This window comes from Salmo salar, chromosome 21, assembly GCF_965601325.2.
Source record: "Salmo salar chromosome 21, fSalSal1, whole genome shotgun sequence".
In the NCBI taxonomy this organism is placed as follows: Eukaryota; Metazoa; Chordata; class Actinopteri; order Salmoniformes; family Salmonidae; genus Salmo; species Salmo salar.
Genome location: NC_138311.1, coordinates 58092501 through 58105661, shown reverse-complemented (window position 1 = coordinate 58105661; position 13161 = coordinate 58092501). Strand labels below are relative to the sequence as shown.

The window sequence follows — 13161 nt, the reverse complement described above, 5'->3', positions numbered from 1 at the left end:
CTATGTCCCTCTACATGCGATGCTCCCTCTATGTCCCTCTATGTCCCTCTATGTCCCTCTACATGCGATGCTCCCTCTATGTCCCTCTACATACTCCCTCTATGTCCCTCTACATACGATGCTCCCTCTATGTCCCTCTACATACTCCCTCTATGTCCCTCTACATACTCCCTCTATGTCCCTCTACATACTCCCTCTATGTCCCTCTACATACTCCCTCTATGTCCCTCTACATGCGATGCTCCCTCTATGTCCCTCTACATGTGATGCTCCCTCTATGTCCCTCTACATACTCCCTCTATGTCCCTCTACATACTCCCTCTATGTCCCTCTACATACTCCCTCTATGTCCCTCTACATACTCCCTCTATGTCCCTCTACATACTCCCTCTATGTCCCTCTACATGCTCCCTCTATGTCCCTCTACATACTCCCTCTATGTCCCTCTACATACTCCCTCTATGTCCCTCTACATGCGATGCTCCCTCTATGTCCCTCTACATGTGATGCTCCCTCTATGTCCCTCTACATACTCCCTCTATGTCCCTCTACATACTCCCTCTATGTCCCTCTATGTCCTCTACATGTGATGCTCCCTCTATGTCCCTCTACATACTCCCTCTATGTCCCTCTATGAGGTGTCCCTCTACATACGATGCTCTATGTCCCTCTATGTCCCTCTACATGCTCCCTCTATGTCCCTCTACATACTAAGTCTTTACATCAACTCACACACCACCGCTGGAGAGGTAAAAAAAAAAAAATCTGTTTTCCACAATGAGTAGCAGCTGTAAAAATACAGTAATTTCTGCCTGGGGCAATCCGGCATTGGTACATCCATTTTCTCCAGCCTGTGTTAATGTCCCTCCGTCCTGCCTGTCCCCAGGTTGTGGAGAAGTTGATCCGAGGCCTGGCCATGGAGGACAGTAGAAACATGTTTGCCCTGTTTGAACACAACAACACTATGGACCGGGCTGTGGAGAGCAGAGTTATCGTCGCTGACGTACTCGCCAAGTTCGAAAGGTGAGAGTTCAGCTGGAGAGAGAGAGAGAGAGATGCACAGAGATTAGCCTGATCTGTTAGAGAGGTCAGAGTTCAGCTGGAGAGAGAGAGAGATGCACAGAGATTAGCCTGGTCTGTTAGAGAGGTGAGAGTTCAGCTGGAGAGAGAGAGAGAGAGAGAGATGCACAGAGATTAGCCTGATCTATTAGAGAGGTCAGAGTTCAGCTGGAGAGAGAGAGAGAGAGAGAGAGAGATGCACAGAGATTAGACTGGTCCCTGATCTGTTAGAGAGGTGAGAGTTTAGCTGGAGAGAGAGAGAGAGAGATGCACAGAGATTAGCCTGATCTGTTAGAGAGGTCAGAGTTCAGCTGGAGAGAGAGAGAGATGCACAGAGATTAGCCTGGTCTGTTAGAGAGGTGAGAGTTCAGCTGGAGAGAGAGAGAGAGAGAGAGATGCACAGAGATTAGCCTGATCTATTAGAGAGGTCAGAGTTCAGCTGGAGAGAGAGAGAGAGAGAGAGAGAGATGCACAGAGATTAGACTGGTCCCTGATCTGTTTGTGCTGGCTTTGTCAATCCCTATGGCCATTGACAGTTTTTTATTTATTTTTTTATTTAACCTTTATTTAACGAGGCAAGTCAGTTAAGAACCAATTCTAAATTACAATGACGGCCTACCAAAAGCCTAAAGGACTCCTGCGGGGACGGGGGCTGGGATTAAACAGACGAGATAACATTACACTACATAGAGACCTAACACGACAACATAGCAAGGCAGCAACACATCACAACACAGCTTGGAAGCAACACAACATGGCAGCAGCACAAAACATGGTACAAACATTATTGAGCCCAGACGACAGCACAAAGGGTCAAGAAGGTAGAGACAACAATACATCACACAAAGCAGCCACAACTGTCAGTAAGAATGTCCATGATTGAGTCTTTGAATGAAGAGATGGAGATAAAACTGTCCAGTTTGAGTGTTTGTTGCAGCTCGTTCCAGTCGCTAGCTGCAGTGAACTGAAAAGAGGTGCGACCCAGGGATGTGTTCGCTTTGGGGACCTTTAACAGAATGTGACTGGCAGAACGGGTGTTGTATGTGGAGGATGAGGGCTGCAGTAGATATCTCAGATAGGGGGGAGTGAACGGGTGTTGTATGGGGAGGATGAGGGCTGCAGTAGATATCTCAGATATGGGGGAGTGAACGGGTGTTGTATGTGGAGGATGAGGGCTGCAGTAGATATCTCAGATAGGGGGGAGTGAACGGGTGTTGTATGTGGAGGATGAGGGCTGCAGTAGATATCTCAGATAGGGGGGAGTGAACAGGTGTTGTATGAGGAGGATGAGGGCTGCAGTAGATATCTCAGATATGGGGGAGTGAACGGGTGTTGTATGAGGAGGATGAGGGCTGCAGTAGATATCTCAGATAGGGAGGAGTGAACGGGTGCTGTATGTGGAGGATGAGGGCTGCAGTAGATATCTCAGATAGGGGGGAGTGAACGGGTGTTGTATGTGGAGGATGAGGGCTGCAGTAGATATCTCAGATAGGGGGGAGTGAGGCCTAAGAGGGTTTTATAAATAAGCATCACCCAGTGGGTCTTGCGACGGGTAAACAGAGATGACCAGTTTACAGAGGAGAATAGAGTGCAGTGATGTGTCCTATAAGGAGTATTGGTGGCAAATCTGATGGCCGAATGGTAAAGAACATCTAGCCGCTCGAGAGCACCCTTACCTGCCGATCTATAAATTATGTCTCTGTAATCTAGCATGGGTAGGATGGTCATCTGAATCAGGGTTAGTTTGGCAGCTGGGGTGAAAGAGGAGCGATTACAATAGAGGAAACCAGGTCTAGATTTAACCTTAGCCTGCAGCTTTGATATGTGCTGATTTGAAGGACAGTGTACCGTCTAGCCATACTCCCAAGTACTTGTATGAGGTGACTACCTCAAGCTCTAAACCCTCAGAGGTAGTAATCACACCTGTGGGGAGAGGGACATTCTTCCTACCAAACCACATGACCTTTTGTTTTGGAGGTGTTCAGAACAAGGTTAAGGGCAGAGAAAGCTTGTTGGACACTGAGAAAGCCTGTTGGACACTGAGAAAGCTTGTTGGACACTGAGAAAGCCTGTTGAACACTGAGAAAGCCTGTTGGACACTGAGAAAGCCTGTTGAACACTGAGAAAGCTTGTTGAACACTGAGAAAGCCTGTTGGACACTGAGAAAGCTTGTTGGACACTGAGAAAGCCTGTTGGACACTGAGAAAGCTTGTTGGACACTGAGAGAGCTTGTTGGACATAGGGAAAAGTTAGCAAGACAGCACTAACAGATCTGGGACCAGGCTACCCACAGAGAGAGAACATACCCATAGATGGCTAACAGATCTGGGATCAGTCTACCCATAGATGACTAACAGATCTGGGACCAGTCTACCCATAGATGACTAACAGATCTGGGATCAGTCTACCCATAGATGACTAACAGATCTGGGACCAGTCTACCCATAGATGACTAACAGATCTGGGACTAGTCTACCCATAGATGACTAACAGATCTGGGATCAGTCTACCCATAGATGACTAACAGATCTGGGACCAGTCTACCCATAGATGACTAACAGATCTGGGATCGGTCTACCCATAGATGACTAACAGATCTGGGACCAGTCTACCCATAGATGACTAACAGATCTGGGATCGGTCTACCCATAGATGACTAACAGATCTGGGACCAGTCTACCCATAGATGATTAACAGATCTGGGATCGGTCTACCCATAGATGACTAACAGATCTGGGACCAGTCTACCCATAGATGACTAACAGATCTGGGACCGGTCTACCCATAGATGACTAACAGATCTGGGACCAGTCTACCCATAGATGATTAACAGATCTGGGACCGGTCTACCCATAGATGACTAACAGATCTGGGACCAGTCTACCCATAGATGACTAACAGATCTGGGACCAGTCTACCCATAGATGACTAACAGATCTGGGACCAGTCTACCCATAGATGACTAACAGATCTGGGATCAGTCTACCCATAGATGACTAACAGATCTGGGACCAGTCTACCCATAGATGACTAACAGATCTGGGACCAGTCTACCCATAGATGACTAACAGATCTGGGACCAGTCTACCCATAGATGACTAACAGATCTGGGATCAGTCTACCCATAGATGACTAACAGATCTGGGATCAGTCTACCCATAGATGACTAACAGATCTGGCCCCAGTCTACCCATAGATGATTAACAGATCTGGGATCAGTCTACCCATAGATGATTAACAGATCTGGGACCAGTCTACCCATAGATGACTAACAGATCTGGGACCAGTCTACCCATAGATGACTAACAGATCTGGGATCAGTCTACCCATAGATGACTAACAGATCTGGGATCAGTCTACCCATAGATGACTAACAGATCTGGGACCAGTCTACCCATAGATGACTAACAGATCTGGGATCAGTCTACCCATAGATGACTAACAGATCTGGGACCAGTCTACCCATAGATGATTAACAGATCTGGGACCAGTCTACCCATAGATGACTAACAGATCTGGGACCAGTCTACCCATAGATGATTAACAGATCTGGGACCAGTCTACCCATAGATGACTAACAGATCTGGGATCAGTCTACCCATAGATGATTAACAGATCTGGGATCAGTCTACCCATAGATGATTAACAGATCTGGGATCAGTCTACCCATAGATGACTAACAGATCTGGGACCAGTCTACCCATAGATGACTAACAGATCTGGGACCAGTCTACCCATAGATGACTAACAGATCTGGGACCAGTCTACCCATAGATGACTAACAGATCTGGGACCAGTCTACCCATAGATGACTAACAGATCTGGGACCAGTCTACCCATAGATGACTAACAGATCTGGGACCAGTCTACCCATAGATGACTAACAGATCTGGGACCGGTCTACCCATAGATGACTAACAGATCTGGGATCAGTCTACCCATAGATGATTAACAGATCTGGGATCAGTCTACCCATAGATGACTAACAGATCTGGGACCAGTCTACCCATAGATGATTAACAGATCTGGGATCAGTCTACCCATAGATGACTAACAGATCTGGGATCAGGCTACCCATAGATGATTAACAGATCTGGGATCAGTCTACCCATAGATGACTAACAGATCTGGGACCGGTCTACCCATAGATGACTAACAGATCTGGGATCAGGCTACCCATAGATGATTAACAGATCTGGGATCAGTCTACCCATAGATGACTAACAGATCTGGGACCGGTCTACCCATAGATGACTAACAGATCTGGGATCAGGCTACCCATAGATGATTAACATATCTGGGATCAGTCTACCCATAGATGACTAACAGATCTGGGATCAGGCTACCCATAGATGACTAACAGATCTGGGACCAGTCTACCCATAGATGATTAACAGATCTGGGATCAGTCTACCCATAGATGACTAACAGATCTGGGACCAGTCTACCCATAGATGACTAACAGATCTGGGATCAGGCTACCCATAGATGACTAACAGATCTGGGACCAGTCTACCCATAGATGATTAACAGATCTGGGATCAGTCTACCCATAGATGACTAACAGATCTGGGACCAGTCTACCCATAGATGACTAACAGATCTGGGATCAGGCTACCCATAGATGACTAACAGATCTGGGATCAGGCTACCCATAGATGACTAACAGATCTGGGATCAGTCTACCCATAGATGACTAACAGATCTGGGACCAGTCTACCCATAGATGACTAGCAGATCTGGGATCAGTCTACCCATAGATGATTAACAGATCTGGGACCAGTCTACCCATAGATGACTAACAGATCTGGGATCAGTCTACCCATAGATGATTAACAGATCTGGGATCAGTCTACATGACCCACAAACCTCTTGATATTATTACTATATTTCTGCTAAAACGAGGGTCTGAAATTGGTTTGGTTGATTGGCTGATTCATTGATTGATTTCCAGGCTGTCAGGCAGTGAGGAGGAGGAGGAGGAAGGACAGTGGAAGCTCTACTTCAAACTCTACTGTTTCCTGGATGTAGAGAACGTGCCCAAGGAAGGGGTGGAGTTCGCTTTCATGTTCGAACAGGTCAGTTACTTCCATTTTGTTCTATTATTATTATTATTATTATTATTATTATTAGAAAGCACCTGAGTAGAAAAGTGTCTACAATGTCGTGCTTTAGAGTCTTTTCCATTGCAATTCATTGACTTGTTGCAAACCATCTTAGTTTGCAATCCATCTTCTTGAAATGTTTCTGTCCTCTTCTCTTTTTTGGGGGGGGGGGGGGGGGGGGGGGAAGGCTTAAGCAAGCACCCCCATTCCCATAGAAACCATTTAGTTGGGCCAGAATAGCTGTACCAATTCACTGACCTTCTGTCTCTTTAATGTTGAGATTTCTACTCAGATACACGATTCAGATTTGTTGCAATGTTGTTTTTCTTTGCTAAAATGGCGGCTCCTTGTAATAGTCTGAGGCGCTCAGTGGGGTTCAAATATGGAGGACGAGGACAGGAGTTTGATAGGCATAAAGTTTAAAAAAAATATATGTATTTCAGAAGAAAACATGAGGAAGAAAAGCGGACAAGTTCAAGAAATAATAAATAAAAAATAAATAAAAAACTGGGACAAGAGTGGATGTTGCGAGAAAATGACAGCAGGGTCGAGGGAACAAGGGAAAACTCTGGGCGTTAAAGTAAAAAAAAAATGGAAAAACGTACTTTAATAGCTCAGAACGTGAAGTTGATGAGAGTGACATGGAGTTTGAACGATTTGAAAAGCGACAGGATGAAGGTTTTAAAAATGGAGGAGAGTGGAATGAAAGGAAAGGACGATGAAGATGATTCTGGCCCAGTGGTATTTTCAGAGAGATTAGATCCTTGCCTTCTGGCTGATACATATGTGGTGTCAGGTTGGGTGGAGAAGAGATTCAGGACTGTTGAGTCGGTTAAAGTAACTTAAAGTGGACTTGTGGTGATTATTTGGTCATTTTTTTTCCATCCAGAAGGAGCAGTTCTTGTCCCCACGCATTTAGGAACAAGAACTGTGACTTGCTTTGCTCTCTGGAGCAGGGCGCCGTTGAAAGAAGTGATAACTGGGGTGGCGTTAAGTGTTGAGGAGGGTCAACTGAAATGGAAGATTCCTGGTGTCTGTTGATACCTGCCGTTTGGTACGGCGCAGACCCAGTAGAGAGCGTGGTGAAACAGAGAAGACACTGTCTGTCCTGCTGAGTTTTGATGCGGAGTCTTTACCCAACAAAGTCAAGTTAGGATGTGTCAGTTATCCAGTGAGAGCTTTTTGTCCCGAACCCATTATGGTGTTTTAGGTGCCAAGCTTATGGTCACGTTGCAGCAGTGTGTAAAAGGGAGATTTCTAGATGTGAGAAGTGTGCAGAAGGGCATCAGACAAAGGAATATGCAGCAGTAAAGGCTGCTGAGGGGAGGACGGCTCATAATTATTTGTATTTATTATGGATCCCCATTAGTTCCTGCCAAGGCAGCAGCTACTCTTCCTGGGGTTTATTATGGATCCCCATTAGTTCCTGCCAAGGCAGCAGCAACTCTTCCTGGGGTTTATTATGGATCCCCATTAGTTCCTGCCAAGGCAGCGGCTACTCTTCCTGGGGTTTATTATGGATCCCCATTAGTTCCTGTCAAGGCAGCAGCTACTCTTCCTGGGGTTTATTATGGATCCCCATTAGTTCCTGCCAAGGCAGCAGCTACTCTTCCTGGGGTTTATTATGGATCCCCATTAGTTCCTGTCAAGGCAGCGGCTACTCTTCCTGGGGTTTATTATGGATCCCCATTAGTTCCTGTCAAGACAGCGGCTACTCTTCCTGGGGTTTATTAAGGATCCATATTAGTTCCTGCCAAGGCAGCGGCTACTCTTCCTGGGGTTTATTATGGATCCCCATTAGTTCCTGCCAAGGCAGCAGCTACTCTTCCTGGGGTTTATTATGGATCCCCATTAGTTCCTGCCAAGGCAGCAGCTACTCTTCCTGGGGTTTATTATGGATCCCCATTAGTTCCTGCCAAGGCAGCTGCTACTCTTCCTGGAGTTTATTAGGGATCCCCATTAGTTCCTGCCAAGGCAGCAGCTACTCTTCCTGGGGTTTATTAGGGATCCCCATTAGTTCCTGCCAAGGCAGCAGCTACTCTTCCTGGGGTTTATTATGGATCCCCATTAGTTCCTGCCAAGGCAGCTGCTACTCTTCCTGGAGTTTATTATGGATCCCCATTAGTTCCTGCCAAGGCAGCAGCTACTCTTCCTGGGGTCCAAACATATTAAAGACATTACATATAAAACAATACATCATATAACGATATTATACCGCTACATATCTATAAGACGTAATGTTTAATACCACCATAGAACACGGTCCAGTGTGGCTCAGTTGGTAGAGCATGGTGTTTGCAACGCCAGGGTTGTGGGTTCGATTCCCACGGGGGGACCAGTACGGGGGGAAAAAAAAATATATATATATATATATATATATATATGAAAAGTATGTATTCACTACTGAAAGTCGCTCTGGATAAGAGTGTCTGCTAAATGACTAAAATGTAACAATATCACAATGTGTGCGTATGCATGTGTCTGTACCTTTGTGTGTGTCATCTTCACAGTCCGCGTCGTTCCATAATAATATTTTGCCTTTATTATTATTATTATTACGTCATTTAGCAGACGCTCTTATCCAGAGGAACATTTAGTAATGGACCGCAGAGAGAGGAATAGTGAATGCATACATTTTATTACACTTTTAAATACTGGCCCCCCGTGGGAATCGAACCCACAACCCTGGCGTTGCAAGCGCCATGCTCTACCAACTGAGCCACAGTGTTTTTTAAAATCTGATTCTACAGTTACCCGATGTGGAATAAAGTTCCATGTAGTCATGACTGTTTAATGGCTGGAATGCAGTGCAATTCATTCCATTCCAGACCTTTTATTATGAGCTGTCCTCCCCTCAGCAGCCTCCTCTGATGTGTAGTATGGGTGGAAAGAGTTGTGTGAGTAAAGGTTCCCATGGTGCTAGAGATCAGAGGTGTCCGGAGAGAGAGAGGCAGGTTGAGTTTGAGGCCAGGATCAGAGTAGTGCAGAAGGTGTCGTACGCTGAGAGGAGAGCAGGAGAGGAAGATGGGGATCCAAAGAGACTCCCTGTGAGTACGCCGAGGCCAATAGAGAATGATAGGAATAACAGGTGTTTCAGTTAGGTTGGTTTCTTAGCGTTCACAGCAGTGGTTATCAACTGTACCACAGAAATGGAACGTAAAATCACAGAGGATCGATGTGGTGGTGGCAGCTGCAGAGAAGTACTTAAGGTGTAGGAGAGTTACAAGGTGTGTTGAACGATAGTGTGTCCTGTCCTCCCAGGCTGGTGGCCTGCTGTAGGATCAGGTTTTAATGGGTGTAGGGTTAGTTGGCATAGTGGTGAGGTTTTAATGGGTGTAGGGTTAGTTAGTTGGTAGGGAGGTTTTAATGGGTGTAGGGTTAGTTGGTAGGGAGGTTTTAATGGGTGTAGGGTTAGTTGGTATAGTGGTGAGGTTTTAATGGGTGTAGAGTTAGTTGGTAGGGAGGTTTTAATGGGTGTAGAGTTAGTTGGTAGGGAGGTTTTAATGGGTGTAGGGTTAGTTGGTAGGGAGGTTTTAATGGGTGTAGGGTTAGTTGGTATAGTGGTGAGGTTTTAATGGGTGTAGAGTTAGTTGGTAGGGAGGTTTTAATGGGTGTAGAGTTAGTTGGTAGGGAGGTTTTAATGGGTGTAGGGTTAGTTGGTAGGGAGGTTTTAATGGGTGTAGGGTTAGTTGGTATAGTGGTGAGGTTTTAATGGGTGTAGGGTTAGTTGGTAGGGAGGTTTTAATGGGTGTAGGGTTAGTTGGTAGGGAGGTTTTAATGGGTGTAGGGTTAGTTGGTAGGGAGAATTTTAATGGGTTTAGGGTTAGTTGGTATAGTGGTGAGGTTTTAATGGGTGTAGAGTTAGTTGGTAGGGAGATTTTAATGGGTTTAGGGTTAGTTGGTATAGTGGTGAGGTTTTAATGGGTGTAGGGTTAGTAGGTAGGGAGGTTTTAATGGGTTTAGGGTTAGTTGGTAGGGAGGTTTTAATGGGTTTAGGGTTAGTTGGTATAGTGGTGAGGTTTTAATGGGTATACGGTTAGTTAGTTGGTAGGGAGGTTTTAATGGGTGTAGGGTTAGTTGGTATAGTGGTGAGGTTTTAATGGGTGTAGAGTTAGTTGGTAGGGAGGTTTTAATGGGTTTAGGGTTAGTTGGTAGGGAGGTTTTAATGGGTGTAGGGTTAGTTGGTAGGGAGGTTTTAATGGGTGTAGGGTTAGTTGGTATAGTGGTGAGGTTTTAATGGGTGTAGGGTTAGTTGGTATAGTGGTGAGGTTTTAATGGGTGTAGGGTTAGTTGGTAGGGAGGTTTTAATGGGTTTAGGGTTAGTTGGTAGGGAGGTTTTAATGGGTGTAGGGTTAGTTGGTATAGTGGTGAGAAACATTTTTCAACAGAACTTATATTTCCCTCACTAACTTTAAACATCAGCTATCTGAGCAGCTAACCGATCGCTGCAGCTCTACATAGCCCATCTGTAAATAGCCCACCCAATCTACCTACCTCATCCCCATATTGTTTTTATTTACTTTGCTGCTCTTTTGCACACCAGTATCACTACTTGCACATCACCATCTGCTCATTTATCACTCCAGTGTTAATCTGCTAAATTGTAATTCTACGCTACTATGGCCTATTTATTGCCTTACCTCCTCACACCATTTGCACACACTGTATATAGACTTTCTTTTTTTTCTACTGTATTATTGACTGTATGTTTGTTTTACTCCATGTGTAACTCTGTGTTGTTGTTTGTGTCGAACTGCTTTGCTTTATCTTGGCCAGGTCGCAATTTTAAATGAGAACTTGCTCTCAACTAGCCTACCTGGTTAAATAAAGTTGAAATAAAAAAAATCTAATGTAAACATTATATTTGTCATGTAATGTAAATATAATGCTGTCATTTAATGTAATGTTATGTAAACTGAAATATGATGTTAATGTAATTTAATGTAATGTAAACATAAATATAATGTTAATGTAAACCTAAAAGTTAATGTAATTTAATGTAACGTAAATATAATGTTAATATAATGTAAACGTAAGTATAATGTTAATGGAATGTAAATATACTGCTCAAAAAAATTAAGGGAACACTTAAACAACACAATGTAACTCCAAGTCAATCACACTTCTGTGAAATCAAACTGTCCACTTAGGAAGCAACACTGATTGACAATAAATTTCACATGCTGTTGTGCAAATGGAAAAGACAACAGGTGGAAATTATAGGCAATTAGCAAGACACACCCAATAAAGGAGTGGTTCTGCAGGTGGGGACCACAGACCACTTCTCAGTTCCTATGCTTCCTGGCTGATGTTTTGGTCACTTTTGAATGCTGGCGGTGCTTTCACTCTAGTGGTAGCATGAGACGGAGTCTACAACCCACACAAGTGGCTCAGGTAGTGCAGCTCATCCAGGATGGCACATCAATGCGAGCTGTGGCAAGAAGGTTTGCTGTGTCTGTCAGCGTAGTGTCCAGAGCATGGAGGCGCTACCAGGAGACAGGCCAGTACATCAGGAGACGTGGAGGAGGCCGTAGGAGGGCAACAACCCAGCAGCAGGACCGCTACCTCCGCCTTTGTGCAAGGAGGAGCAGGAGGAGCACTGCCAGAGCCCTGCAAAATGACCTCCAGCAGGCCACAAATGTGCATGTGTCTGCTCAAACGGTCAGAAACAGACTCCATGAGGGTGGTATGAGGGCCCGACGTCCACAGGTGGGGGTTGTGCTTACAGCCCAACACCGTGCAGGACGTTTGGCATTTGCCAGAGAACACCAAGATTGGCAAATTCGCCACTGGCGCCCTGTGCTCTTCACAGATGAAAGCAGGTTCACACTGAGCTCATGTGACAGACGTGACAGAGTCTGGAGACGCCGTGGAGAACGTTCTGCTGCCTGCAACATCCTCCAGCATGACCGGTTTGGCGGTGGGTCAGTCATGGTGTGGGGTGGCATTTCTTTGGGGGGCTGCACAGCCCTCCATGTGCTCGCCAGAGGTAGCCTGACTGCCATTAGGTACCGAGATGAGATCCTCAGACCCCTTGTGAGACCATATGCTGGTGCGGTTGGCCCTGGGTTCCTCCTAATGCAAGACAATGCTAGACCTCATGTGGCTGGAGTGTGTCAGCAGTTCCTGCAAGAGGAAGGCATTGATGCTATGGACTGGCCCGCCTGTTCCCCAGACTTAAATCCAATTGAGCACATCTGGGACATCATGTCTCGCTCCATCCACCAACGCCACGTTGCACCACAGATTGTCCAGGAGTTGGCGGATGCTTTAGTCCAGGTCTGGGAGGAGATCCCTCAGGAGACCACCCGCCACCTCATCAGGAGCATGCCCAGGCGTTGTAGGGAGGTCATACAGGCACGTGGAGGCCACACGCACTACTGAGCCTTATTTTGACTTGTTTTAAGGACATTACATCAAAGTTGGATCAGCCTGTAGTGTGGTTTTCCACTTTAATTTTGAGTGTGACTCTAAATCCAGACCTCCATGGGTTGATAAATTGGATTTCCATTGATTATTTTTGTGTGATTTTTGTTGTCAGCACATTCAACTATGTAAAGAAAAAAGTATTTAATAAGATTATTTCTTTCATTCAGATCTAGGATGTGTTGTTTAAGTGTTCCCTTTATTTTTTTGAGCAGTGTATAATGTTAATGTAAACCTAAATATAATGGTAATGTTATCATGTGTCAAATCGGAGGGCCTGCTGTCCGGAGCTCTGGTAGTGTCTATGGGGGTGCCACAGGGTTCAATTCTCGGCCGACTCTCTTCTCTGTAATATATACTTGTTGCAGGTGATTCCCTGATCCACCTCTACGCAGACGACACCATTCTGTATACATCTGGCCCTTCTTTGGACACTGTGCTAACAAACCTCCTAACGAGCTTCAACGCCATACAACACTCCTTCCGTGGCCTCCAACTGCTCTTAATTGCTAGTAAAACTAAATGCATACTCTTCAACCGATTGCTGCCCGCATCCTCCCGCCCGACTAGC

The 13161-nt window shown here is 45.4% G+C and overlaps 1 protein-coding gene across 1 annotated transcript in view; it reads left to right on the top strand.

The window, feature by feature from the left end:
* Window positions 1-13161, top strand: part of myo10l3 (myosin X, like 3) — a 188515-nt gene that overhangs the window by 164400 nt on the left and 10954 nt on the right. The window contains 2 exon segments of the mRNA XM_082967263.1: window positions 887-1023; window positions 6014-6137. Coding sequence (XP_082823389.1) covers window positions 887-1023; window positions 6014-6137 — 261 coding nt within the window.